The sequence below is a fragment of the Apostichopus japonicus genome, chromosome 19 (assembly GCF_037975245.1).
Source record: "Apostichopus japonicus isolate 1M-3 chromosome 19, ASM3797524v1, whole genome shotgun sequence".
NCBI classification, from domain to species: domain Eukaryota; kingdom Metazoa; phylum Echinodermata; class Holothuroidea; order Aspidochirotida; family Stichopodidae; genus Apostichopus; species Apostichopus japonicus.
In genome coordinates, this window is record NC_092579.1 from 13225148 (window position 1) to 13249312 (window position 24165).

General features: G+C 38.1%; 2 protein-coding genes and 1 long non-coding RNA gene across 4 annotated transcripts; 2 read left to right on the plus strand and 1 right to left on the minus strand.

Moving 5' to 3' along the window:
- The first annotated feature begins 100 nt into the window (after positions 1–100).
- LOC139959521 (E3 ubiquitin-protein ligase TRAF7-like) lies at positions 101–5757 on the plus strand. Its single transcript, XM_071957209.1, has 5 exons — positions 101–293; positions 647–755; positions 2106–2152; positions 2703–2938; positions 3367–5757. The coding sequence occupies exons 1-5, from the start codon at positions 211–213 to the stop codon at positions 3555–3557; spliced, it is 666 nt and encodes a 221-aa protein (XP_071813310.1). The 5' UTR covers positions 101–210; the 3' UTR covers positions 3558–5757.
- Positions 2823–9575, minus strand: LOC139959522 (uncharacterized). Its single transcript, XR_011790148.1, has 3 exons — positions 9438–9575; positions 3322–3510; positions 2823–2960 (listed from the first exon to the last, which is right to left on the minus strand). It is a non-coding gene; the product is annotated as an uncharacterized lncRNA (long non-coding RNA).
- A 106-nt stretch (positions 9576–9681) lies between these two features.
- On the plus strand, positions 9682–23746 carry LOC139959520 (uncharacterized). 2 transcript variants are annotated; one of them, XM_071957208.1, is made up of 3 exons: positions 9682–9854; positions 15948–18185; positions 18566–23746. In XM_071957208.1, the coding sequence occupies exons 2-3, from the start codon at positions 15957–15959 to the stop codon at positions 18869–18871; spliced, it is 2535 nt and encodes an 844-aa protein (XP_071813309.1). In that variant the 5' UTR covers positions 9682–9854; positions 15948–15956; the 3' UTR covers positions 18872–23746. The 2 variants fall into 2 exon arrangements, with proteins under 2 accessions (XP_071813309.1, XP_071813308.1); XM_071957207.1 differs by having other exon boundaries at positions 9683–10834.
- Positions 23747–24165: the final 419 nt, after the last annotated feature.

Consider the following 24165-nt stretch of genomic DNA (forward strand, 5'->3'; position numbering starts at 1 on the left):
AATGCTAGATGTGTCCATATAAAAGAAATAAGTGTGATGAATTCGTTTCCGTTCGTAACCCGCCTTACCCCTCGCACGGTGTTTTACTGGTTACATGCCACTTGTCGAGCGATAAGTTGTTGTATACCACCTTCTTTTGATTCTTTCAAAATTCAAACCTGAATCTCTAGCGAAGGTACAACGAGAGAAAATCGTTCACAAATCATAATAATGCCGAGAAGCCTAAGAAGGAGAACAAAAAGAAGTCGAGATGACTCAACTTCCACGAAAGTTATAGAAGACGAGGAAGATAGGTAATGTTTCATTCCCCTCGATTGCGCCCGAGAAAGATTGATATCTGCTGTCATTATAAGAGTGATATGCAAACTTTGTACAGCTTGTATGGGTTTTGCGAAATAGTTTTTCATATTACGAATCATACAGCTCTGAGTTGAGTCTCAATAGTTTTACTTTGGTAGAAATTATTAAATTATGTACTACTGTATGTACTGTATAAATATTTCATGATAAAATTATATTTTCCACTTCAAAAAGCCTCAGTTATCACAATTGTATTACTACCTTTATGCTCAGAATTAAACTGCAAGCAGCCTTAAAATGTCTTTTCAATGCTGTTGTAGTCACAATATTTCTTTCTACTTCGCAGGTATTTTTTGAATCCTGACTCAGTCAGTCGCCATCTATTTTGCTCGGTATGCCAAGAAGTCTTCAAAGACCCACAGAGAGCTCCTTGTGGTCACAGTTTCTGTCGCATGGTGAGAATCTGATATTTCATTCTTTCCCTCAGGCGTATTTTTAATTAATCAATAGAGGAACTGGCCAGGCGTGTAGCCAGGAATCTGCCAAGGGAGGGGCGAAATGTAGGCAAACTATTAGAGCCGTAGATACAGCATTGCAAACTATCTAAGCGTAGCGCCACCATGGTTTGCGCGAAGTGCACAAGAAAATTTTGGCTGAAAATGCCTCCCAGATGGCTGGAAATGGCACTTCCCAGGCCTTCTAAGTTGCATCTTAGCAACTTTTCTTTTGAAATTACTAGCCATATCATAAAAGCATTAAAACATTTTTTTTTAAATATGCTCAACGGGGGGGGGCGGCTGCACCCTTCACCCCCCCCCCTTGGCTACGCGACTGGAACTGGCATTAAGAATATTCTACGGATAACCCTGACAAATATTTGTATTGTCTGATTATGAGAAGTTCTTTCAGCAGATGGTATGAACTACAGAACTGGACTGGTGTTTCAGTGTTAGGCTGCGAAGCTTATACAGTATTATATCATAGTTTCGAGACTCCAATGCTTTGATTTGATATGATTCAATGACAATTTGCAAATCTGCATCTTGTTTGTGATACCCAGGTGTGAGAAACTGGGGAAAAAGTTAGCCCACATGGATGCCTTCTTGAAGTGTAGAGAAAATACCACAGGTTGCCTTAAGGGACTTAAGTTTAAGATCTATATTAACAGAGTAAATAAATTGATGTGTTCTGTATTATCACAAGATAATGTCTCTACAAGAGAGTATGCCAACAGGTGCATTTTTCACTGCATGGCATACAAGAACAAATTCTTACAAACAATTCTGCCAGCTCATGTTGCTTTAACTGTAGGAAGAAAATGTACACAGATCTGACATCAACACAATATATTTGTGTAAGTAACATTTCTCCTCTGAGTGGTACTAAAATGGTCTGTGAATAAATTATACCTCATTGTGCTTTCTACTGCCTTTCTTTAGAATATAAGCCAGAATCATGCAGTCATAAGTGCGACATGCCTATGTACTTGCTGTGCCACAGTTTTGTCATATTGAGTAGCCATTAAGTCATCGTGATATGTCGAATGCTCTACATAAAGTGTATTTGGGTCAAGTATTTTTTGTTGAACTTGCTAGACTTCTAGTTGGTGGATGGGGTGAGATGTTGGGTTGGGGGGGGGGTGGTTGGGTGTGGGGGAGGGGCATCCTTGGCTATGATAGTTAGGCCAATACAGTAGTTTCTCAATTGCTGAGATATAATCAATGATCACCATTGTATTTCATTTTAACTTTTTTCAAACATCGAATGTACATATCTAAGTTTCCTCCATTTCTCCATCTTTCCAGTGTATTCTTAGGTGGTTGAAGCAAAGTAAGACCTGTCCAGAGGATAGGTAAGTCTATAAGACATACTGTAGCTATTTAGTTACATTTCCTTGACAACAATTTGAAAAATACTATATATATACAACATACTTTCCTACAGTGCACGCTATCGACAGGAAAGAGATATGTAAATCAGTGATTCATTTGTATTCATTTTATTCTAAAAATCTTGCTCCTTTACCGTTGAGGAAATCCATTTTACAAAACCACACACCATACTATTGTTAATAACAGAATTTGTGTGTATACAGTATGAAAGACTCTGACATACTGTACATTACTGTGTAGATATTATAGTTATCATATGTATTGCACTTCACTATTTATCCCTGCAACCTACAGTATCCTCCACCCAAATCACTATTATCTTTGGTCTTTAATTAGAAAATTATGGAACAAAATTTTGAAACGACATATCAAATATGATGTTAGTGTCACTACCAAACGTCATTCAATTACTGTGGTGCAGTTTTAGTTGTTACATAGCTTTCTCCGATGTTTGAATTTTTTGAGCCAACAATTTCAGAAGATATTTGTTTGTATTATTGGTCTTTACAGGCGTCCTGTCAGAGTTCAAGATCTTCACACTGACTTCATAGTTGCAAATATAATAGGAGACCAAATGGTAGCGTGCTCTTTCCGAGGTAAGGGGTGCGAATTTATTGGCAAGCTGGAATTACTCAAGTGTCATACGAAGAATTGTGACTTCAACCCAGCAAATCTTCCAGAGTTTCTAGCCAACGATGACAATCACCAGATCCAGCCTTCCAGAGATAAATCTTTTTCAGAATCAGGTGAGACAATGGTGACAGTATCCTGTTGGGCATGCAATGGGCATGAAAATGAGAGGCAGTCCACTGATCTCTAAGTTAAACTTGTGTAAAAAAAAAAAAAAAAACCTCTGAGTAACTTTTAATAATAAACATAACCTTTTAATCATTACAGCATAGTTTAATGACCACTGAAACAAGAACGAAACAGCAGCTACAGTGTAATGTATTTCAGTAGTCTAAGTGATATGATTTTGAAAATCGAATAGCATTATTGATCTACTGTAAATGTAAGAATCAAGATCAAAACATGAAAATGCCCAATTTAGAGGCCCAACAAATGAAAACTAATTTTACTAAGATTTATCCACTTGATATTTTCTTAAGTTAATTATTCGTTTTAAAACCTCTGTTTAATGCTATCACTCGTATTTCTCCTATCTCCTCGACAGTTTTATCTCCGATCAATGCACCCACATGCTCCTCGGATCCAGATAAGTTACCGACACCAGCTAAGCCTTCATTGAAGATGAGACTGTTCCGTAACGGTGGCGACACCAGGGAGAAATTATGCGCAATGTTTGACAACGGCAAATCTGAAAACAAAGAGAATAACGAGGATGATGTTATATGTTTAGATTAATTTTTTTAATTGATTGTGAAATACAAATAGACAATAGATGGTAGGAAATAAGGAATAATGGATATTTCAAAGAACAATAGATGTCTGCTGGTTATTGCTTAATTATAATAAACAGGGAGTTTGGGGTGTCAATCTGCCCTCCACCCCACCCCACCGACCCCACTGAAAATCAGAAGTGATATCAAATGGATCCCAAGTGGGTGTTAAATCAGATCCAAAGTCAGTGTTGTTTAATTTTATATACAACCACGTAAATACGACGGATACATAAGAATGGATGGGAAAAAAGTTGCCAGAGAACGAGAAATATCTGCAAATGCTACTGCATCTGTGGTCTTACAACCTTGACCTCCAGCTGGGCTCTGGGAGAGATTCCACAGCAATTTCAGACTAACTTCTCTCTCTGACATGTATTTTTGTGCTTGAAAATTGCTACAATAGTACATGCTTGCCCCCCCCCCCCCTCTTAAAAATGGGCAAGTAGTTGATGAAGAGTCCACTGAACTGATGTTATTAGTAATGATAATATAGGTCTAGCCTTTTTTCTATTTTAATTTATTCATCAGTTTTCAAACACGTGGTCATTGGAGAGTCAAAGGTCATCAGTATTAACACCAAAATTTGAATATATTCTACTAGTGTCAAAAGGTTTCAAAATTCATTTCCTTGGAGCTCAGTCCTTGCAATTTATTTTCAGACATTGAGGAATGTTGTAGTAAGCAATTCATGACAAATAACTTTTTTCCAGGGTTATAGTAAGCTAGGACTAAGTTTGTTCAAGTTGGATCATGAGTGATTCGGCGACCATTATTTGGCCGTAAACATAGTTGGGGGAGGGGGGGTGGGGGGGGGGCAAATTGATGACATGTGGGCTATTTGTTACCCCGAATTACTTTCTTTAATGTAAGAAAAGTTTCATGAAACCCCCTTTAACTCTCTTCTTTACCATAACTCCATTCATAAAAAATATGTAAATATGTATCCAGATTAATTGAAAAAGTTTAAAGTAACATTCAATGACTTGGACGTGAAACGGTGTATGTTCCATCGATCTTAAACCTGAACTGATCTCATCAAAGAATTGCAGAAATATTAATGCACTGCACCATTTGCTTTTGTGCTTACCACTTAATCCATGTGTGTAGTTGATGTGATTGTGCTCGTAGCGTAGCGCAATGGGAAGCTTTGGTTAAGGTATAATTTGTTACATACTGATTAGGATGAAAGTAGTAAGAAGGGGAGAAAAGTTAGTTTCCTTCAAGATATTTTGGTGAAACTCCTATAGGTTGCTTTTACCCAACCTTTTATCCCCTTTCCTCTGGGGGGGGGGGGGAGTGGATTCGTTCCCTCTGATGCAATCGTAAATGCGGCCGTACCCTCATTGAACACAGTTTTAGAGTATAACAATTCCTGACAACGCGGTGGGTAACACACCCGCAAATGCACACATCATTCAAAATATATCCTATGCTACACTAAGACGACTATTCTTTCTTTTGTCACTTCTCAGCCGTTATCCACCTTGTTGACTTTCTTTTACCTTTTTTTTCGAAAATGATACATGAGTCCAATTCGTCGACCACAATGTACATTGTAGTCGTGATAAACACTGTTTGGATCCGCATTAATTCATTTAAAGAGTACGACTATACCTTGGTACCGAAAATAGTTGTCTTTTGTTCGCCTGTACAATTACATAGAGTATCATAATCCGCTTATCAATTGAGACCATTCAGTCCACCCCTTTATAGGAAAAAATCAATAATTCCCCCTTTCGGATTATGTCGGCAGTCAAATTCCCTTTATATCAAATTCAATCTGATTGGACGAAATTTGGACGGTGAACTTGAGTCTCCAATGATAAGCTTTGTAAGATTTGCATAATCTTGAACTATCTCTGTTTGGGTTGAACATAAACGGCAGTTGTTTGCCATTTATTTATTTATTTATTAACTTTATTTTGAGAGGGTAACTCGTTTAGCCGAAGCTAATCTTCCACGAGGCCCTCGTACAATACAAAAATAGATAAATATCAAGTAAAATATATAAGTATAAAACTAAAATGTTGCAAATTAAAAAATGCTAAATGAAATTATCAATGAGTACAAACGAGTAAGATTCTTAAACTACGATCAAAATGAAATAAGAATATTATTAATATTAAAATTATACAATGTGTATAAAATCAATAAAAACAAAATCACACAATTACTGATCTAAAACTTTCAAATAAAACGAGGAGAGCAATAAAACATGTCATTACTTGATAAAACGTTGAACTAATCTTTTAAAATTACTTAAGCTGTTTGCATTTTTATTTCATTTGGTAGTGCGTTCCATTGTTTTGCAGCAATGTGGAGAATCTTTTCCTGTGGAATTCAGTTTTTCCACCAGTTAGAAAGAGCCCAGATGATGTAGTTGAACGTAGGCCATATGTATGTACATTATGAGTATACTCAAACATTTCTTTCATGTAAGACGGGGCAAGTCCGTGGAGTGATTTATATACCATAATCAGCCTTTTCATATTAAGACGTTCATTGAAAGTATGCCATCCAAGTCTTTCAAAAAGGTCGCTGGACCTTTCATCATAAGTAGCATCTAGTATTATTTCTATTTGTATTTAGTTGTATCTAAGCATTTTCTATTTTGAAATTACTAGCGATATCATAAAAAAATACAAAACATATGCTTAAAAAAAACTATGCCACCAAATATTGGGGGGGGGGGATATTAGATACTATATCCCCCACCTGAAATATTGGGGGGACATGTCCCCCCCATCCGCCCCCCCAATGATCGCCACCCATGAATACCTGATACCTCGGCTCAGAACAAACGGAGCCAATCTTTTGATAGATTGTTGCGCTAGGTGGAAGCACTGAACATATTTTCAGCAGATATCGCTATCACGCAGCACAACAAGGTTCGTGGTGTATGGTCGCAATCGTCGCATCGACCATTGCCATGCCATGCTGTGTGACCATTCTCATGATTACTACAGATATTGTATTATTCTTATTCTGCCAGATGCAGACGAGAAAATTGTGTAACTCTATTTCCCAAATTATTGAACAAAAAATATAAGCGAATCGCACTGATGAGTGTTTTTTTTTACCCCATTCCCAGTGGGGGGCCAGTGGGGGGCCCCGCCGATTTCATGGGGGGCCTCGGCCCCCCCCCCCCAGGCCCCCCCCCCCCCGTAGCTACGCCACTGGTTATACAGATATGTCTGAAACCATTTAATTGACGTATCTGAACATTGGTAAATTTTCATTTTTTCTAATAGGATATCATGATCTACTAGGTCGAAATGCTTTTCTTAAATCTAGCATAATTGAGCCAAATAAATATCCTTCATCAATATTTTAACTATTGGTAACTGAGGTCAAATGTCACGTGATCTAAGGTTAAATGTATATTTATTTTAGTGTAGTTTTGGTAGCGATGACATATGCAACTCCGCGGACTGCTCAGCTCTTGTCTGAGTTTTACTCTCATCCGAGCTCAGCACAAGAAACTTGACTCCTAAGAAAACAGTACAGTTAAGCCACCACAGTTTTCTTAAATAATAGCTAAAACATGAATTGCGTCATCGGAGAGTGAGTAAACCTTACACATGGCATATAACTAAAGGCCGCCTCCATCTTGAAACTAACCCGCATTCCATCAGTGTTGATCCATTTGGTGTAGTCAGAATTATGTCAACTACAAAACATATATGTATATATACAACATGGACATACAAAATATTCTTTGATTCTTCATTTCGCATAAGTAAAACAAACAAGTAAAAATTTAATCTGCTTTATTTGGAAATATCTGCTATCCTTACAGCAAATTCTCATTTTACCGATTGGAAAATTAAATTTATCCAGGGAGTGAGTATCCAACATTATATACAAGATCAAATGCCGTGATTGCCGTGGCGAGTTTACGGCGCCTTTAATATTGCATACCGCCACCAACTTTGTTATCATATTATTTAACTTACCCCCTCTATTTCAAAGCCCGCTGCATATATGCATATGCTTTGATAGTCTTGTACAGTATGTTTACCTTTCTTTTTCACAAAGCTATTTTCCAGTATATATTTGCTGTACTGCCCAGAGAGAGCCAGCGGCAACGCTTTAGATTGTGTCGGACAGATCCTCGGGCATGTAAAATACAATGGGCAAGGTCGTGGTAGGCAGAAACGGACTCTGAGGCATGTACAGTTTGCACGCGAGAGTAACAGTATTACAAACGACTTGGCCAAGACTAATGCTTTGACGTTTCAAAAGTAACTGTACCACCGTGTTTAGCACCAGGCGAGGGGGGGGGGGCAATAAGGTAAGGTGACCAGACGTCCCCGATTTTCGGGGACAGTCCCCGATTACAGTGTGCTGTCCCCGATGAACAAGTGTCCCCGAAAATGTCCCCGATTCGTCAAAATGTTCAGGAATTTCGAAAATATCCCACATTATTAGTAAAATAATTGTAAAAACAAACTTTAGTCAAGTGCGCAGTCGCAGAACGGAACTAACCAGTAGTTTCAGGTGGGCCAGTGTAAAGTGGAATATGCTAGATCGATCTAGCCTAGCACTCTCTCGTAAAGTAAGTAAATTTCATCTAAGAAAAAGCTACATTTTTGAAAATAAAATTGATTTAAAAAGTGCTGCTAAGTATCACCATTTTACATCTAATCACCTTAGGCACTTGAAAATTTTCAACACCCCCTCCCCTTAGACCCCTCCCCCATATCAGTCACGCAATAAATGTCCCTGATTCCAGTCAGTCAATTTGCTGATATTTACCAGTATGAAAGGTAAATATTTATTAATTAAATAAAGAAGGAATACATCACCCTCCAAACAGAGGATGTGACGTCACAATTTATGCGAAAAACTTGCATGACAGATTAGGTCCTTACTTGTTACTTTTCGAATGGGAAGTGCCATGTATATGTTTAAGTTTGCGTTGCCTGCCTGCCTGATGTCACTGTACTACTATTTAGTGTCCTATATTGTGTTGCCTTACTTTTCACTTGACTTTCAACAATGATGTTATTTAAACTGACTCTAGTCAAATTTCAGTTCAAATAAAGAAGAAAACTTACACAATTTTATCGTGCGATTAATACCACGAACATGTGTCTGGGCGACTAGTTTGTGGAAACGACAAAAATAGTATACAGCGTACATCATTCTACATGTAACTAAATCTTGCTTAAACAATTATGGACCATCGAATATTCATATTTTTTCTTTGAAGTAGTTGGCCTATGCGATAAGCTTTGTTTTAAAGAAGAATTTGTAATTCAGAAAATCGAGAAAAAAGATCTAATTACAATGATTATACAATGATATATATATATATATAATATAAAAGATAAACAAGCGAATATTTTTAACAACGACATACTGCTATATTTCGGAGTGGTCACCACTCCATCGTCAGGCAAAAGTGCGGCCTGACGATGGAGTGGTGACCACTCCGAAATATAGCAGTATGTCGTTGTTAAAAATATTCGCTTGTTTATCTTTTATATTATCAGTATGGACCACTACTATTTATATATATATATATATATATATATATATATATATATATATATATATATATATATATATATATATATATATATATATATATATATATATATATATATATATATATATATATATATGCACACACACACAACGCACACACACACAATGCTTTAATGGTTCACCAGTTTATAACAATAGCTGAAAATTATAAAAAGGACGGAAAAGGGAAACAAAGGGTATAATAAAAAAGACGACAGAAAATGGGGGAATCGCCAGTAGCGCTTTAAGGGAAGGTCACAGGTGACGAATTTTCTTTTGTGTTAAATCTATGAAAAGAATAATATAATACCTCTAATTGTGTTTTGCCACGTATGCGGATAGACGCTAACACACAGTTCGTCATTGTTGAGTGCTTATAAATATGATTGGTATGTTTTGCGGTCTATACAGTCACCCGATGTGTAATAAACCGTGCAAGTTACTCTATATGAACCAAAGCAAGACCGTTCTTGCTTAGTATCGCACGGTATAAAATTATTTTGGCACCAAATGACAAATTTTTTGATACTGAAAGAAAGATAATATATTGGCTCTATTGTTACACTACGACGATCTCGCGGCCACTGAAGTCTATAGCTAAAGGACGTTGTACATATAGGCGTCTATATTCAAATACACATATCGGCTATGGTATTTGGTCAGGATATTTTTTGAAGACACACCCACCCCAACCACCACAGGAGACACAGTTTTGAATATTTACCAGGTTTGTATTTGTGCATCCAAAAAAAGAATATATTGTTGGCTGTCGGCCTAGCAGATTGACTGGTTATAGAAATTTGATAATACTCCCGGTCATTGAGTTAATCTTCCTGGCAACTTTCCACCCCTGCAGATTGACGTTGCACCTCGGAGAATATTATTGCTCGTAGAGGTTTATAGCCTACATGTCATGTTACCTTATTCGCAAGTTTTTGTGAGACAATCAAGAACGTACGTTGACTAAACGGAACCCCTAACCAGCAGTAAATAAACACGCACCGAACTCGTTTGAAAATATTTGGAATACTTCAAATATGTTCTCGTTTTACTTGCTGTCGAACGGATACGAAGCAGAAAATAAACTAGTCACGCAAACTGAATGCATCGACTCTTGAGTGTAGGGCTGATTAACCTACTCCGCTCTAACGAACGACCAATATACCAAACCACTTGTTCCTTACTGATCTAAATTTATCAGCAGCACGTACATGACGGTATAAAAATACTTGACATAGGCTCTCAATGCAGTTTTATCAACCACTTCTGGAGCTCCTAATTACTGCTATATTTTCTCAGTTTGCGGGTCAGTTTTATAGCCTTCCATTTTATTGAGCGCATGCAGCTACGAACACTCACCACAAGGGGCGAAGCATCTTATTACACGGGCAGACTATTTCACGGAGACTCGTAGACTAGGGAATTCGCCGATATCTTCGCTAAAACGCGTAAACAAATCCAATATTTTTTTTCCCGTGTGTGGCCGTTTACACGATACGGTGGATACCACAGCTATAGTTGTCCCATTTCTGGCTGATCATTGAAGCACTGTGGATGCGTTTATAGATGATAACTAAAATTGTAATTGTTTGTGGGATAAATAGTATATTAAAGTAGAACTGACGATTTTGTCGTTGTTATCGATCAATCTTGGTTGGTTCTGAAGAATTATACTAACATCGTGAACATTCTGAGTGACCTTCACTGGTGAGTATTATATTTAGGTTTATAACTCTGTCATGGACGACTCGCGTATATGTATAGTATTAACTACACCGTGGAGCTGGAATACAGCTATAGTCATGTATGTTTATATATGCTCACAGGTAGTTGATTGATTTGCGCGTATCATAAGGTACGGTATATGATGAAGGCTGAATGACAAGAATACAGAGATGACTTTATAGTCAATTATTGACAAGAATATGCACAATTTAATATCAGCTCAGTGCAACAGTTATTAACAGTTATCTTGTTACTATAATGGAACCAAATTCATAAAAAAGAAAACAGTACTTATCAACGTTAAATTTCATGGGAATTTGTTTTTTGGAACAGGCTTAGGCCTATGTAAATTATATTAATGTACAGAGAGAAAAACAATAACGACACGCTAATTTTGGTCTTTGAGTAAATAAGTAAGACTCAAAGACCAAAATTAGCGTGTCGTTATTGTTTTTCTCTCTGTACATTAATATAATTTACATAGGCCTAAGCCTGTTACAATGTCTAAATGAAAAATGGATAATGTCAAATGGCTGTAAATGCATCACGCCAATGGGTGTGTGTATGTGGTGGTGGTGGGGGGGGGGGGGGAGGGGGTATGTGGTGTGAATGCAGAGTACCTGATTTGCCATACACGTAAACTTATAAATTGTGAGGTATGTTTCAAGTTTAAAGGAGATATCTCATGATATAGTTCAATAATATAATATCATAATCCGTATTTTCGTGAATGTCTTCCTTATACTTTTGTATCTGGCAACACAAGGTGCCGTAAATCTGGGTACGTGAATTGACAGGTCTCTCTATACTATGATATGTCAAAGTAGAAAAACAATATTTATTCGTTCGATCTAGTATGGTACAGTGCTTGCTATTCACCCCCCCCCCCCCCATTAATTCAGTTTGTGAACACGTCTTCTTTGTTCGTGTAAGTTTTGTTTGTATTTCAATCCGCAAGGAGGCTAAGCAAGCACCCATGCAAACTGACCATTTGCTAGAGGTAAATATGTGGGTCATATTAAATGGGTGTAAAAATTTGAAGCAAGTTATATATGGTTTGATTTAAATAAAAAAGATTGACACGTGAAGTTGACGTCTTGTTATAAGCTTTATAGCTACGCGACGTGTTTAACTGCCATTCAAATAAGCTATGAATCACCCAGCCGTGTTATCGGCGTGCATCTAGTTTCGGTTTATACTCTTTAGCAAATATTGTACTAACTAGTGTACACTCTGCGAGTGATATGGAACTTAACATGTGTCTCAATGTACGGTCTGGTTGACATAACCAATTGGCACTGCAGCAAGGTGCAACCAGTTGGTAATAAAATAGGATCAATTGTAGCACAAATATTCCCTTTCGAATGGACCCGTGATATCTCACGTGACGTAACACCGTCACAACCATACGGTTATACAGTCTCGATGTAAGGATAATGGGATTGAGAATGAACCCAAGTTGTTGGGATTTCGTGCCCAGGGTGCTCTATTTTGGTGGGTTACATTTCTTCAAAAACGAAAGAAGAAATATCAGTTGGTAATCCATTTGTGTAAACAAAATATTTAGTCAATGACACTTTCAAGATTGTGTATGGTTTCGACAATTTATCCTTTACCGACTTTTCATGTTTGCTAACAGTAGTTGTACCAGAGGTCATTGTCTTAAACTCCAAAAGTCACATAGTAGGATTAATATTCGGCATAACTATTTTTCTAATAGGGTTGTGAATGAGTGGAATGGTTTGCCTGAGTACTTGCAAGTAGTGTCAATGGGTTTAAGAATGCTTTGGACAAGCACTTAATTAAGCATTGTAATCAGGTCTGAGTGTTTGTGTCTTCAGTTTTTTTTCTCTCTCTATAGTCCTTGATGGGGACTTAAGTGTCCCTCCTGATCCCTTTTTTCTACTAAACTAAACTAAACTAAACTTCCGCTTTGAGTCATATTTGCAAATTAGGTTACATACATTAATCAGTTGTGAGTGAACAAACGTACCTGCAGTTATTTGAAGTGTTGATAAATCTGGGAAACTCATTACAATATGTGCAAACTATATGACGTGGAGTCTTGCTTTCATCAATTTTATATATTTTTTAGCCCTTCATAAGTTAACCCCATAATAACAAGCCCACATATATCTTTTTTTGAATAATGTGATGTTCCTCTTTTCAAAGAAGGCAATATAATTTTTTTAAATCGCCCTATGCCACAAACCTGTGTTCAGTATCCTTGAAACGAAGGTTGTGAAAACAAAGGGATAACATAACAGAAAATTAGGCATTCACTTCGTTTACATCATGAAATATGTGCATAATAAAATTAAGAAAGGACTTGTAAAATGGTCAATCTTTGATGGATTTTGATGGGGCTTGCAGCTATTTTCATGATTTCTAATGCCTAAGAGAGTGATTAGGACAATGTTGTTCATAGCGGTTTCCAACTTTCCGCAAACCTTCAACGATGTATCTTGTTATTATGATTGCATCTACATAGTAGTGTAAAAGGAAATATAAAATACTACATGGAATGATAGAATACAAGCTATAACAATATATTCTCGTCCCAATCTCACTGTTATAGCACGTTACAAATCATTGTAGTATTAAACCTAGTTAGGCGTGTCTGCTATATGCATGGTCGGTTCTAAACTGATGATGAATCCTAAAGTTATATTGACAGAACAACAGGTCTTTACTGTGTAGCCTACATCATAACGTTCATACAGTATTACAAACGTAATACGAATTATCGATTGGGAAAGCCTCGCTGGAGATGTAGAAAAGCAATTTTGGCAAATGATATAAATAACCTTGATGTCATGTCAATTTAATGGCCGTGACGAATCGAGAAAGAGAGCGAGGACGGTTTTGAACATATTTATCTTTTCGTGCTGTCAATGGCACTATATATGATATGAAAGACTTCCATTATATTAATATCGCATATACACACAGTCATCTTCTTCACTATTGGTTGGTTTACAATATCACGTGTGCTGCGATATTAATGGAGTATAACACATCATTGTGAATAACTTACGAATAGCTTAATGCACAAAGAACTTAATTCCTTGGATTTCAAACAACTGTACCGATATCCTAATGAACTAAACCTATTGTTGCTTTATTAATAAAAAGGGGGTCATGTGTTATTTCGCCATATAGATATTTTGTTTTCTTTTTAGGAAACGGAACTGAATCACGGGAAAGAAATTAATACATTGAGTGTGTATATATGAATATAGGCCTAATGTTGGTGATAATGAGAGTGGCTGATATCTGCGCATGCACTTTACTTCGTACACTTTGTTTCAAGACAGAGCAATGCGTGGCATCATGTGGTAAACCTTAAAGGGGCATATAAGGTTAATCATTCGCTTAGAAAATTGCAGGCGATGTACTCACATCATATATAGCATGGTACCGTTACGCAGTATTAGTAGCGAATTGTTGTAGTTTACAGTAACACAATATTCCATCAAAGTATATAACACAAACATGTCATAAACTTATGGATATTACAGTACATAGAAGAACACGAAAAGAACACCACTTCAGTTTAAGTTCTACAGCCAGTAGGCCTACAAACGAAATTACGACACCAGTCAGAACAAAAAAAGTACAATTACATTGTGTTGGCATTAAAGTCTTTCAAACTTGGCTATGTAATGACCGATGACGTCATGCGACGTCATAAGTTAGCACCCACTTGTGGCAGGTGACTGACTGAGTCACATGTAGGCCTAATACCCAGTTATAACGCATACCATTTAAGGTAAATATAATATCAACATGACCCTTAACAGAGAATTATATATAACTTATTATCCAATACAGAATTTTATTTTTTAGCAAACAAAGGCAATGAAACGGACTGTCTTTCGTTTGTACACTTCCTTGGATGGAGACTTAAACCACAAATATAAATCATTCATGTTACTTTGCACTTTTGTTGAACTAGAGCAGCAGTATAATCTTCCCGGTTCCAATAGTCTCAATTAAATTTTCTCCTATACTGAACTAACATTTCTGTACGGTGTGTATACTAATTTGTTGAATGCGTGAAATTTACAATCCTAGTCAAAGTTCCTAAACTTCTGGTCATCAAAATAATGCCTCTTCCTCATGCAAGGCGAATCAAATTTGACTATAGTTGTTGTTTCAAACAAGAATGCTTCAAAGCAGGTGTCAAACGTTTTCTGCAAACATATCGCCATATTTTACCTTAGATATTTATGGCAAATGTTTCGTGACATTATGGCGTCACTATATATTACATACTGCTTTTTACGCGTTATGATAAGGGTTATTGTGTACACAAGACTTCACAAATAACATTTTAAACTAAGGATTATACTGTAATATATAACCCATGGACTTTTATCATCTCTTATCCACTCTAGGCGGCGGGTTTAATGTCTGTCGCATACTTTCTAGCTGTGTCTATACTTGTTTAACCTCAAGGCATAAAGTTAACGTAATAAAGGTGCAATTGATGAAGCTTGTCAAATATTTGACATGTTTCTGGTATAAGAGGTCATGAGGGCACTTATCTTACCACTCGCAAAGATCGTGCCTCCTTCGCCTGAGCCTTTAGTATACTTCAAAAATCATATCTAAAAACGTCATAAAGCAGTTTTTATACGGTTTGCAAATATTTCAGGCATTTTGTGTTGTCTAACGGTTTTTTTTTTCTGCGGAAGGCAATAACTCACTCATACAGGTTGTGGATTTTGAAAGCAAATATATAAACATGTGCACTATTATTATCCAACCAATGCTTGCCTTAATATAATATTCAACGCCATTCCGGGAGTCGTGCATGTATATAGTTGGTTGCATGTTTGATCAGTTGGCAAAAGAGCTGTATATATTTGCCAATAACGCCCAACGCCATGAAAGAGGTTTAAATACTTTAACATTGACACAAATAGTATCACTACTATGTAGTCGCCCAACAAAGCTCTATGAGAAGTGCTCACACCTTTGCCTTATTCCCATCTTTAGCCGGTCGCATTAATTAGCGAACTGAAGCTAGCTTTGTTTCTTGAAAACGAATCGTTTATATTCTTTTATCTGTTCTATTTTACCTATCCAGTTGTCTATCATGGCTCAAAACAAAGTTGCAAGCGGAGACGTGATGGAAAATATCGAGAGATTCCGTACCTGCCCAATCTGCAAAAAAGAATTGAGCGATGCTCGGAGACTTCCTTGTGCCCATCGTTTCTGCCTAAAGTGCCTCGACCGAGCTGTGCGAGGATTTCAGGCAAAGAGCCAAGGTCAAAATTTTCCATGCCCAAAATGTCAGGAAGAAGTCCCCATTCCGCATCGAGGTGCCGTAGATATGAAGAAAGATTTGTGGGTTTCTGAAATGCGCAGTCTTGCGGAACTGCGAGACAAGTTGGCATCGAATACGAAATCGGGCACTTGTGGCTGTTGCTCCAACGATGAAGATCTCATAGCTTACTGCACCGATTGCGATGGTTTCGTCTGTGCGAATTGTTGCAATTTACACGAAAAGATAGCTCTATTGAAATCACATACCAACATTTTCAAACTCGACAATAACATGACAGGAAAGAAAGGTAAAATTGACCTCACGAAACTCATTTCTATAATGGCCGCACCAAAGTGTCCCGATCATAGGGGCATGGAATTGGAATTAAGTTGTCGCACGTGTGATAACTGTTTGATATGCTTAAAATGTGCCTTAATAGGCCATGCTGATCACGAAAAAGAAGAGATTTCTGAGAGGGTGAGAACACTTCGTGTGGAATTGCATAAAGAGGGAGCTGACCTCACCTCCAAACGACAGAAATCACTGGCTTGCCGAAATCACAACGAAAAGAATAGCGAGAAGATCAGCTATATGTTTGAGAACATCACCAGCGGCATTGAGAATAAGCATAAATTAGGAATGACGAAATGCGAGGAAGAAGAGGAACTGTTGACGTCAGCCGACGTTGAAGGGATGGAACAAATCAAGAGTGGCCGAGATATGGATCTCGTCAGCTACGAGAAGAAGGCAGAGGATGGCATCGAAGCGGTGAAGAGAGAAATGATGAACAGGATTAATGCCATCAAAGAAGATCTAGATGCCAAGAAGAAAAATCGAAACGATCATGCCCAGCGTCAACTTGAAGTCGTCGAAGCAAGAATGAATGCCAAGAAGAAAGGCATCAACGAGAGACGCCAACGACTCACCGAAGACAAAGACAAGCTTTTGCATGTGGTTTCATCATGTAAAAAATCGGTGCTTAATCAGTTGATTGGTTGCAATAAAACCATCGACGAAGTCTTGATTCGGCTGAAGTATGTCAGCGAGAATGTCGATGCTGTCCAACAGGTATCGAGTGAATGGTCGTTTGTTGAGACAGTCTCTGACCTTTTATTCACGATGGGTAACATGAGCAAGACACTCGATGATATCCAGGTCCAATCGCAGTCACTTAACACACCTGCTTTGTCATTTGATCCAAACAACGACCCGTATCAAATTGGCCATCTCATGTGGACGATGAATCGGAAGTTCAAAGTCATTCAAGGCGGTCGCTTTGGCAAGAATGACTGGAAAGTCGACGATGTCTCTTCGGTTGCGAGAGGATGTATGGTGATTGCCGGGACAACCCCTACCAAGGAATCAGCGGTAGACTTCATCAACAGAGATACTGGCCAAACCACGGAAGCGAAGGATTTTCTTTTCGAAGATAGTGACCCTTGGTGCCTCTGCAGGGCAAATGATAATCGCATGTTGGCCTGTAAGGGTTCCAACGTGGAAGTCCTGAACGCCAGCAGTGGTGAGAGCTTACGGAAACTAAGTATGAAGAAAATACCACGATGGAGACAAGACGATAGGCTCGTTAGTGTCGCGTATGATGGAAATATGAATGAAGTCATGGTATGTCGACAAAAGTCGAACGAGGTCTTTGTCTTTGACCGGGACCTAAAATATTTGCGATCTTTCAAAATGCCAGGTCCTAGTAAAGGACCATTCTCAATGATGGTCAGTGGTGACATGTTGTTGGCATGTACCCTCCTCAAAGAAGGATATGGGATAGGTGTTGATTTGGGAACAACCAATGTCATAACACGATTCCAACCGATCCAAAGTAGCCACAAAGGTATGAGTATCTGTTGTGATGCCGAACATCTCGTCTACATTTTGTGGAGAAGGGAACGTGACGTTTGGGTAGTTCAGTATGATACCAACGGACAACCGATGATTGGGTTACCAGTACACGCTCGCGCCACTCTGATTACCGTATCAAGAGCCAAAGACGGTTCCGAAGACTTGGTGGTGGGAACACGTGATGGGCGTTTGGCGTTTTACAAACTGGTAAGAAAACTATTTTTTTCTTCAAAGTTTTATGTGTACATACACTGACAGGTTGGATTAACCGTTGTTTCCGAATCGATTATAGAGTCGATAACTTGACTCTATAAGTCACGAAGCTAACAACCTGAAAGGCTGATATGCCGCTAATAGAAAATGTTCCACCTGCTACTCACAGCAGGGCACTTTACCCTCAATTACATTCCAATTGTCTAACGTTTCAAACTCCTTTCTTAGCATCTGGAAGTCAATTTAGGTAAAAAAAAACATTAAGCAATTCAATACATTTCGTGTGATTTCCTTATAAAGATTGTTTAACATACTACCACTTAAACTGGTACGTCAAATACATATGTACTCTGATTTGTTTCATCTTCTCACAGCCATTACGCAAGTCGACCGCTTTGAAAAATCATTCAACATGGTTTGGTGGAATCGAGCAAGATATTTTAGACAAGTATCTTTCTCGTCGCTTTCACTGGCAGTGTACCACGCATAATTACGAGTTGAAAGAAGCGCTTGATGTCGATCTCAGCCGCCATGTCGTTGTGACTCCCCCAATAACAACGCCAACCCCAACGGCATCGCCAGCGCCATCGCCAAGGCCAACTCCAAGGCCAACGCCACCACCGTCGATGGATAATAGTCAACAACGCAACGTTAGCCGCGATTATACGTTACTGGTGTAGATATAGCTGTCACTATAACAACCGTTTAACATTTTTTACACAATTTTGTACAACGCAAAGGTCGGAAATCAGAATGTAATCAGGATTTTGTACTGTATGTTTATATGGGGGTGCGGTGGGGGGGGGGGGGTGAGGAGGGGGTGAGATGAGGTGCAAGACCTATGTAGCCTGTTATTTAGCAAAGTGGAGCCACTGAGCAGGATTTTACACCGATATGAAATGTTGGTAAATGATGTAGTATAGTAAATGTTCTTATATGGCACGTGGGCACTATGGCACGTGATAAAGGGTGCGGACAAATTTAACGTGGCAGCTGCATGGATTTTGTCCCTACCTGTTAGCATCGTAACAGCCACTACGTTTTAGTGCTAGGTGTATGTCAGTGGTATTTGCGGCTCAATATATCAAAGGGTTTACACTTACAAGGTTTTTGGTTCCTTGCTTTAGCAAAAGGAACCTATGCAGTCAGGTTGGCGTGTGTGTGTGTGTATGTATGTATGTATGTGTGTGTGTGTGTCTATGACACTTGCTTGGGTACGCTCTATCTCAATAAGGGAATGTTAGATTGAGGCCAAACTTGGACAATAGATCCGCCATATGGAGAAGGTGTGCCCTATTGTTTTTGGTGCCCACAAAGGTCACCAAAGGTCAGTTATGGTCCAAAAACCGAAAAAATTAAAACTGCAATAACTCCCAGTGCCAATGTGCGACAAGATTGATATTTTGGGACAAGTTGTGAACTGGTTAGGGGAGCATTTTCAAACTTAACGGTCATGTGATCCGAGGTCACCAAAGGTCAATTAATGATAAAAAACTAGTATTTTTGCAATAACTTGAGAACGAAATGTCTGTTAGGGTTGGGAGTTGCCTCAATGTAATCCAATTGTCGACCCGCATCTGGGTGACCCTTGACCTCAATTTGACCTCTGGTGACCTTTTCGTGTTTTTGGGATTTTTACAGTTTCGATGCTATTTTCAGATGTCAAAGGTACCTTCTGATCATAAATGTCAATAGGTTGACCCCGTGTGACCTTTATGTGCGAAGTTATATGGGGTCAAAGTTTTTCGGTCAGAGTTAGGATGGTTGTACAGACTTTTGGTTTTGTTTTTTGGAATCAGGAGATTAAACTACATCTGAAACCAAGGTCAAAAGGTCAAAGGTCACATTAGAAAAAATGTGCTTATTTTGGGAGGAAACGAGCAAAAAAGAAAATGTTTGGTTTTGATGCTAGATTTGGATATCAAAGGTACCTTCCGATCAAAAATGTCAATTGGTTGACACCCGTGTGACCTTCGTGTGCGAAGTTATACGAGGTCAAAGTTAATTTTCAGACATTTAATGCAACAACTCCCAGTTCCAAGGTGTGACATGGTTGATATTTTTGGACAAGTTGCAAATGGTATAGGGGAATATTTTCAAAGTTAACGGTCATGTGATCCGAGGTCACCAAAGGTCAATTAATGTCAAAAAACTAGTATTTTGGGGGTAGAAAATGGGCAAGGAAAAAAATGTTTGAATTTTTATAGTTTGATGCTCTAATTTAGGTCTCATCAATCAAAAATGTCAATAAGTTGACCCAAGGTGACCTTTGTATGTTAAGTTATATGAGGTCAAAGTTAATTTTCAGACATTTAGTGTAATAACTCCAAGTGCCAAGGTGTTACACAGTTGATATTTTGAGACAAGTTGCAAATGGTATAGGGGAATATTTTCAAACTTAACGGTCATGTGATCCGAGGTCACCAAAGGTCAATTAATGATAAAAAACTAGTATTTTTTGCGATAACTTGAGAACAAATTGTCCGTTAGGGTTGGGAGTTGCTTCAATGTAATCCAATTGTCGACCCGCATCTGGGTGACCCTTGACCTCAATTTGACCTCTGGTGACCTCTGGTGACCTTTTTAGTGTTTTAGGGATTTTTACAGTTTTGATGCTATTTTCAGATGTCAAAGGTACCTTCTGATCATAAATGTCAATGGGTTGACCCCCATTTGACCTTCGTGTGCGAAGTTATTTGAGGTCAAAGTTAATTTTCACACATTTAATGCAATAACTCCCAGTGCCAAGGTGTGACAAGGTTGATTTTTTTGGACAAGTTGCAAATGGTATAGGGGAATATTTTCAAACTTAACGGTCATGTGATCCAAGGTCACCAAAGGTCAGCTAATGTTAAAAAGTAGTATTATGGGGGAGAAAATGGGCAAAGACAAAATGTTTGAATTTTTTACAGTCATGCTCTATTTAGGTCTCACCGATCAAAAATTTCAATTGGTTGACCTCCGGGTGACCTTTGTGTGTGAAGTTACATACAAGTTCAAAGTTAATTTTTTGACATTTAATGCAATTAAATCTCAATGCCAAGGTGTGACATGGTTGATATTTTGGGACAAGTTGTGAATGGGGTGGTGGAACATTTTGAAACTTAAAGGTCATGTCATCTGAGGTCACCATTGTTATCATATCTGTTGACACGCTTGTAGGTCTCTTATATTTCTTACATTTGCGACGCCATATTTAGATCTCAAAAGTGCCTTTTGATAAAAAATCCGGTCACATTTTGTGATCACAAAAGTGTTGGCTATAGTGTTGGTTACTTTATGGGAACATGTAGGACCACAATTACTTGGACTATTTGAGCCCAATCTTGCTTGATAATGTTATGTGTATTGTCATATACCCCAAGCAAGGAACCACAGTGCCCTTGGGCTCTTGTTATTTTATGCTTTGGTTAAGGTTGTTTTTTATTCTTTTAGTACATTTGTTTGTATTTTGTATATTTTAAATGTTATCTTTCTTTTATTGACATCTTTTCTTGTTTCTACTTTTACATGAACGTAAATTAAGCCAATCCAAATGTAGTGTAGTATCCTCGGTATACAATGTTATTAATAATTGATTTTAGTTAATTACTTGTATTCATTCTGTACTGCAGCTGAAAGTAATACAGTAGAAAGTTGTCAAGATATAAGTAATGAAAAAAAAAAGAAATTTTTTAAAACATTTATTAGAAAGTTGAGAAATAATACCAAGCGGTTGGAAGAATCCACCCCAACTCACATACCTTAGATAAGGTAAGAGCGTTTACTGTACATTATATTAAACCTATATACAAAACCCTTATACGTTTAGCAAGATTTATCGCTTAATTTTCTTCAGTACGCATTAGCACGCTATAGCTTAGACAACATATCCGGTATATTATCATGATGAAAAATGAGTGTTAACCATTAAATAATTAAACTATATGATACCGGTTTCTAGTGTTGATTATATACGTCTTACACACGCATATCATAGCAACTTGTTTGTGGGTATATGTGTGTGTCTGGATGTACGTGTGTGCATGGAGCGGTTATAGCTCCATGGTGTGTGTAAGTAGCCCAGGGTATCTACGGACCACATTGTTGTAAAGACAAACAGACGCCTAATTGTCATATATATTGTAAAGATATACGTCTTTGGAATGTCATAAGTAAACACACTGAATGGCCTGCATATATAAATCACACTGCCGGTGGGAACTATGCTAACATTGGTAACCGTTGTTTTACTAGGGAGGTTTTACCGATTCAATCATCACCAGGGACAGCAGTCACGGTGGGAACTTTTAAAATGCTGTAACGGTAATCTGTATTGATGACAATGTACCGACGTTTGTTTGTTTTCCAGTCCAATCTCACCTGTACAGGGTGGTTAAGGAACAACATGAAAATATTCTTTATTTGTTCTTCCTCGGCATGCCACCTCGAACTTGATCGAAGTTATTATTATGTTGGTCTGATGACCTATATAATTTTACGATGTGATACCTGGAGTGTTAGCTCAGTGGTTCACACCGGTGCCTTTCAATCATAAGGTCCCCGGTTCGAGTCACTCCCAGATTAATGTATGTCGTCCAGTTACAGAGTTGTTGACAATTCATAATCATGGACGTTAAATATGAATGTGAGAGACTGACTTCGGTCAACTTGCTGCTTTGATAAGCCAATAAGGCTTCTTCGCGAGTTCCTGCTTGCAGGAGGATCTAAAATACATACATAGCTGGCGGTGTTTGTGCTATTCTTTGATACCCACGTAATCATGTCGGAGCTTCTGATGAATATTCATGAGTTGAACATATACGCGCTCACTGCGCATGTGGACAATTGTTCTTTAGCTGGCCTTTCATGTTATCCTTGAGAAAGTACTCATAGGGACAACAGTAAGCCCATATGAGCAGTATAAGATTATAGAAGCTTCTGTTAAATAAATAAGTTCGGAACTGTTCACACGGTCAGTAAGATCATGGCTAAGATCATGTGTAGTATCTGTTCCCTTTCGAGGGGAATGGTGATGCACACCCGATGATGATCACACAGTCACAGTCCCGATGCAAGGGGACTGGGGATGAGAGCGGATCAGTCGTTTGGTAGTTTGGTTTTCGTGCCCAGGTTCTTCCTTGGGCGATTTTTCCTTAAAAAGTAGCATCAGAAAGTTGTAATAATTGGTTGTGTGGGAGCTGTGTTAGCTATATATAAGTTGAGTAAGCCATAATGTATAAGCTATAACACATGTTGTACACAAAGTAAGTTGTTTAAGTTGTTAGCGCTAAAATTAAAATCAAGCTATGTAATATTTTCTTAGTATCAGTTTATATTGGTATAGGGACGCGGGGAATTCATTATGAATTGTTTTTTTACTTTTGACTTGCATTACTGTGTAGGCTAGGCTTCATAAAACCACTTGTTTGTGTGTCTTAGTCCTGTAGTGTATATCTTTCCATATGTAAAACACTCCATATTTGCACCACCGTAAACTAGATAGCTGTTCATAAGAACTATAAAAATTCTGTCATATCCGGAGCACATTAAAGCAGCATTATCGCAGTAATGTACGATTATTCCTCTTGTAATCTATTTCCCCCTTTTCTCTCTATTTAACTTTTGTTCCACATAAGTAAGAAATGAATGACCATCTGATACCATTAAATCGATGCAGTCAGAAGGCAAACTCTCTAGCGCTGTAAAATAAAAGGTCTCAATCTACGATCATGCATATAACCCGCCTGGTATGTTTCTATATGGGCCTATACAATTATATACTAGCCAGAATGACAGATAACGCTGCATATATACTAAGTTATACACCTCATCCCCTCCTCCTTGCTGCGGCTCCCACACTCCCGATCCCCATATCCCTCACGCGGTCCCCAGTATACGCACCTTAATGGTAATTACAGTACTCGTCGCTCACACGATTATAATAAGGGCTCCTCTGGAAGCAGTGCTTCTGCACTGAGCAGGACTACCCTCA

Excerpts from the sequence above, each read along its gene's own strand:
- LOC139959521 (XM_071957209.1), top strand. The coding sequence starts at position 211 with ATGCCGAGAAGCCTAAGAAGGAGAACAAAAAGAAGTCGAGATGACTCA. Across the intron at positions 756-2,105 it reads GTCACAGTTTCTGTCGCATG|TGTATTCTTAGGTGGTTGAA; the intron begins GTGAGAATCTGA and ends CCATCTTTCCAG. Across the intron at positions 2,939-3,366 it reads TAAATCTTTTTCAGAATCAG|TTTTATCTCCGATCAATGCA; the intron begins GTGAGACAATGG and ends TCTCCTCGACAG.
- LOC139959520 (XM_071957208.1), top strand. The coding sequence starts at position 15,957 with ATGGCTCAAAACAAAGTTGCAAGCGGAGACGTGATGGAAAATATCGAG. Across the intron at positions 18,186-18,565 it reads GTTTGGCGTTTTACAAACTG|CCATTACGCAAGTCGACCGC; the intron begins GTAAGAAAACTA and ends ATCTTCTCACAG.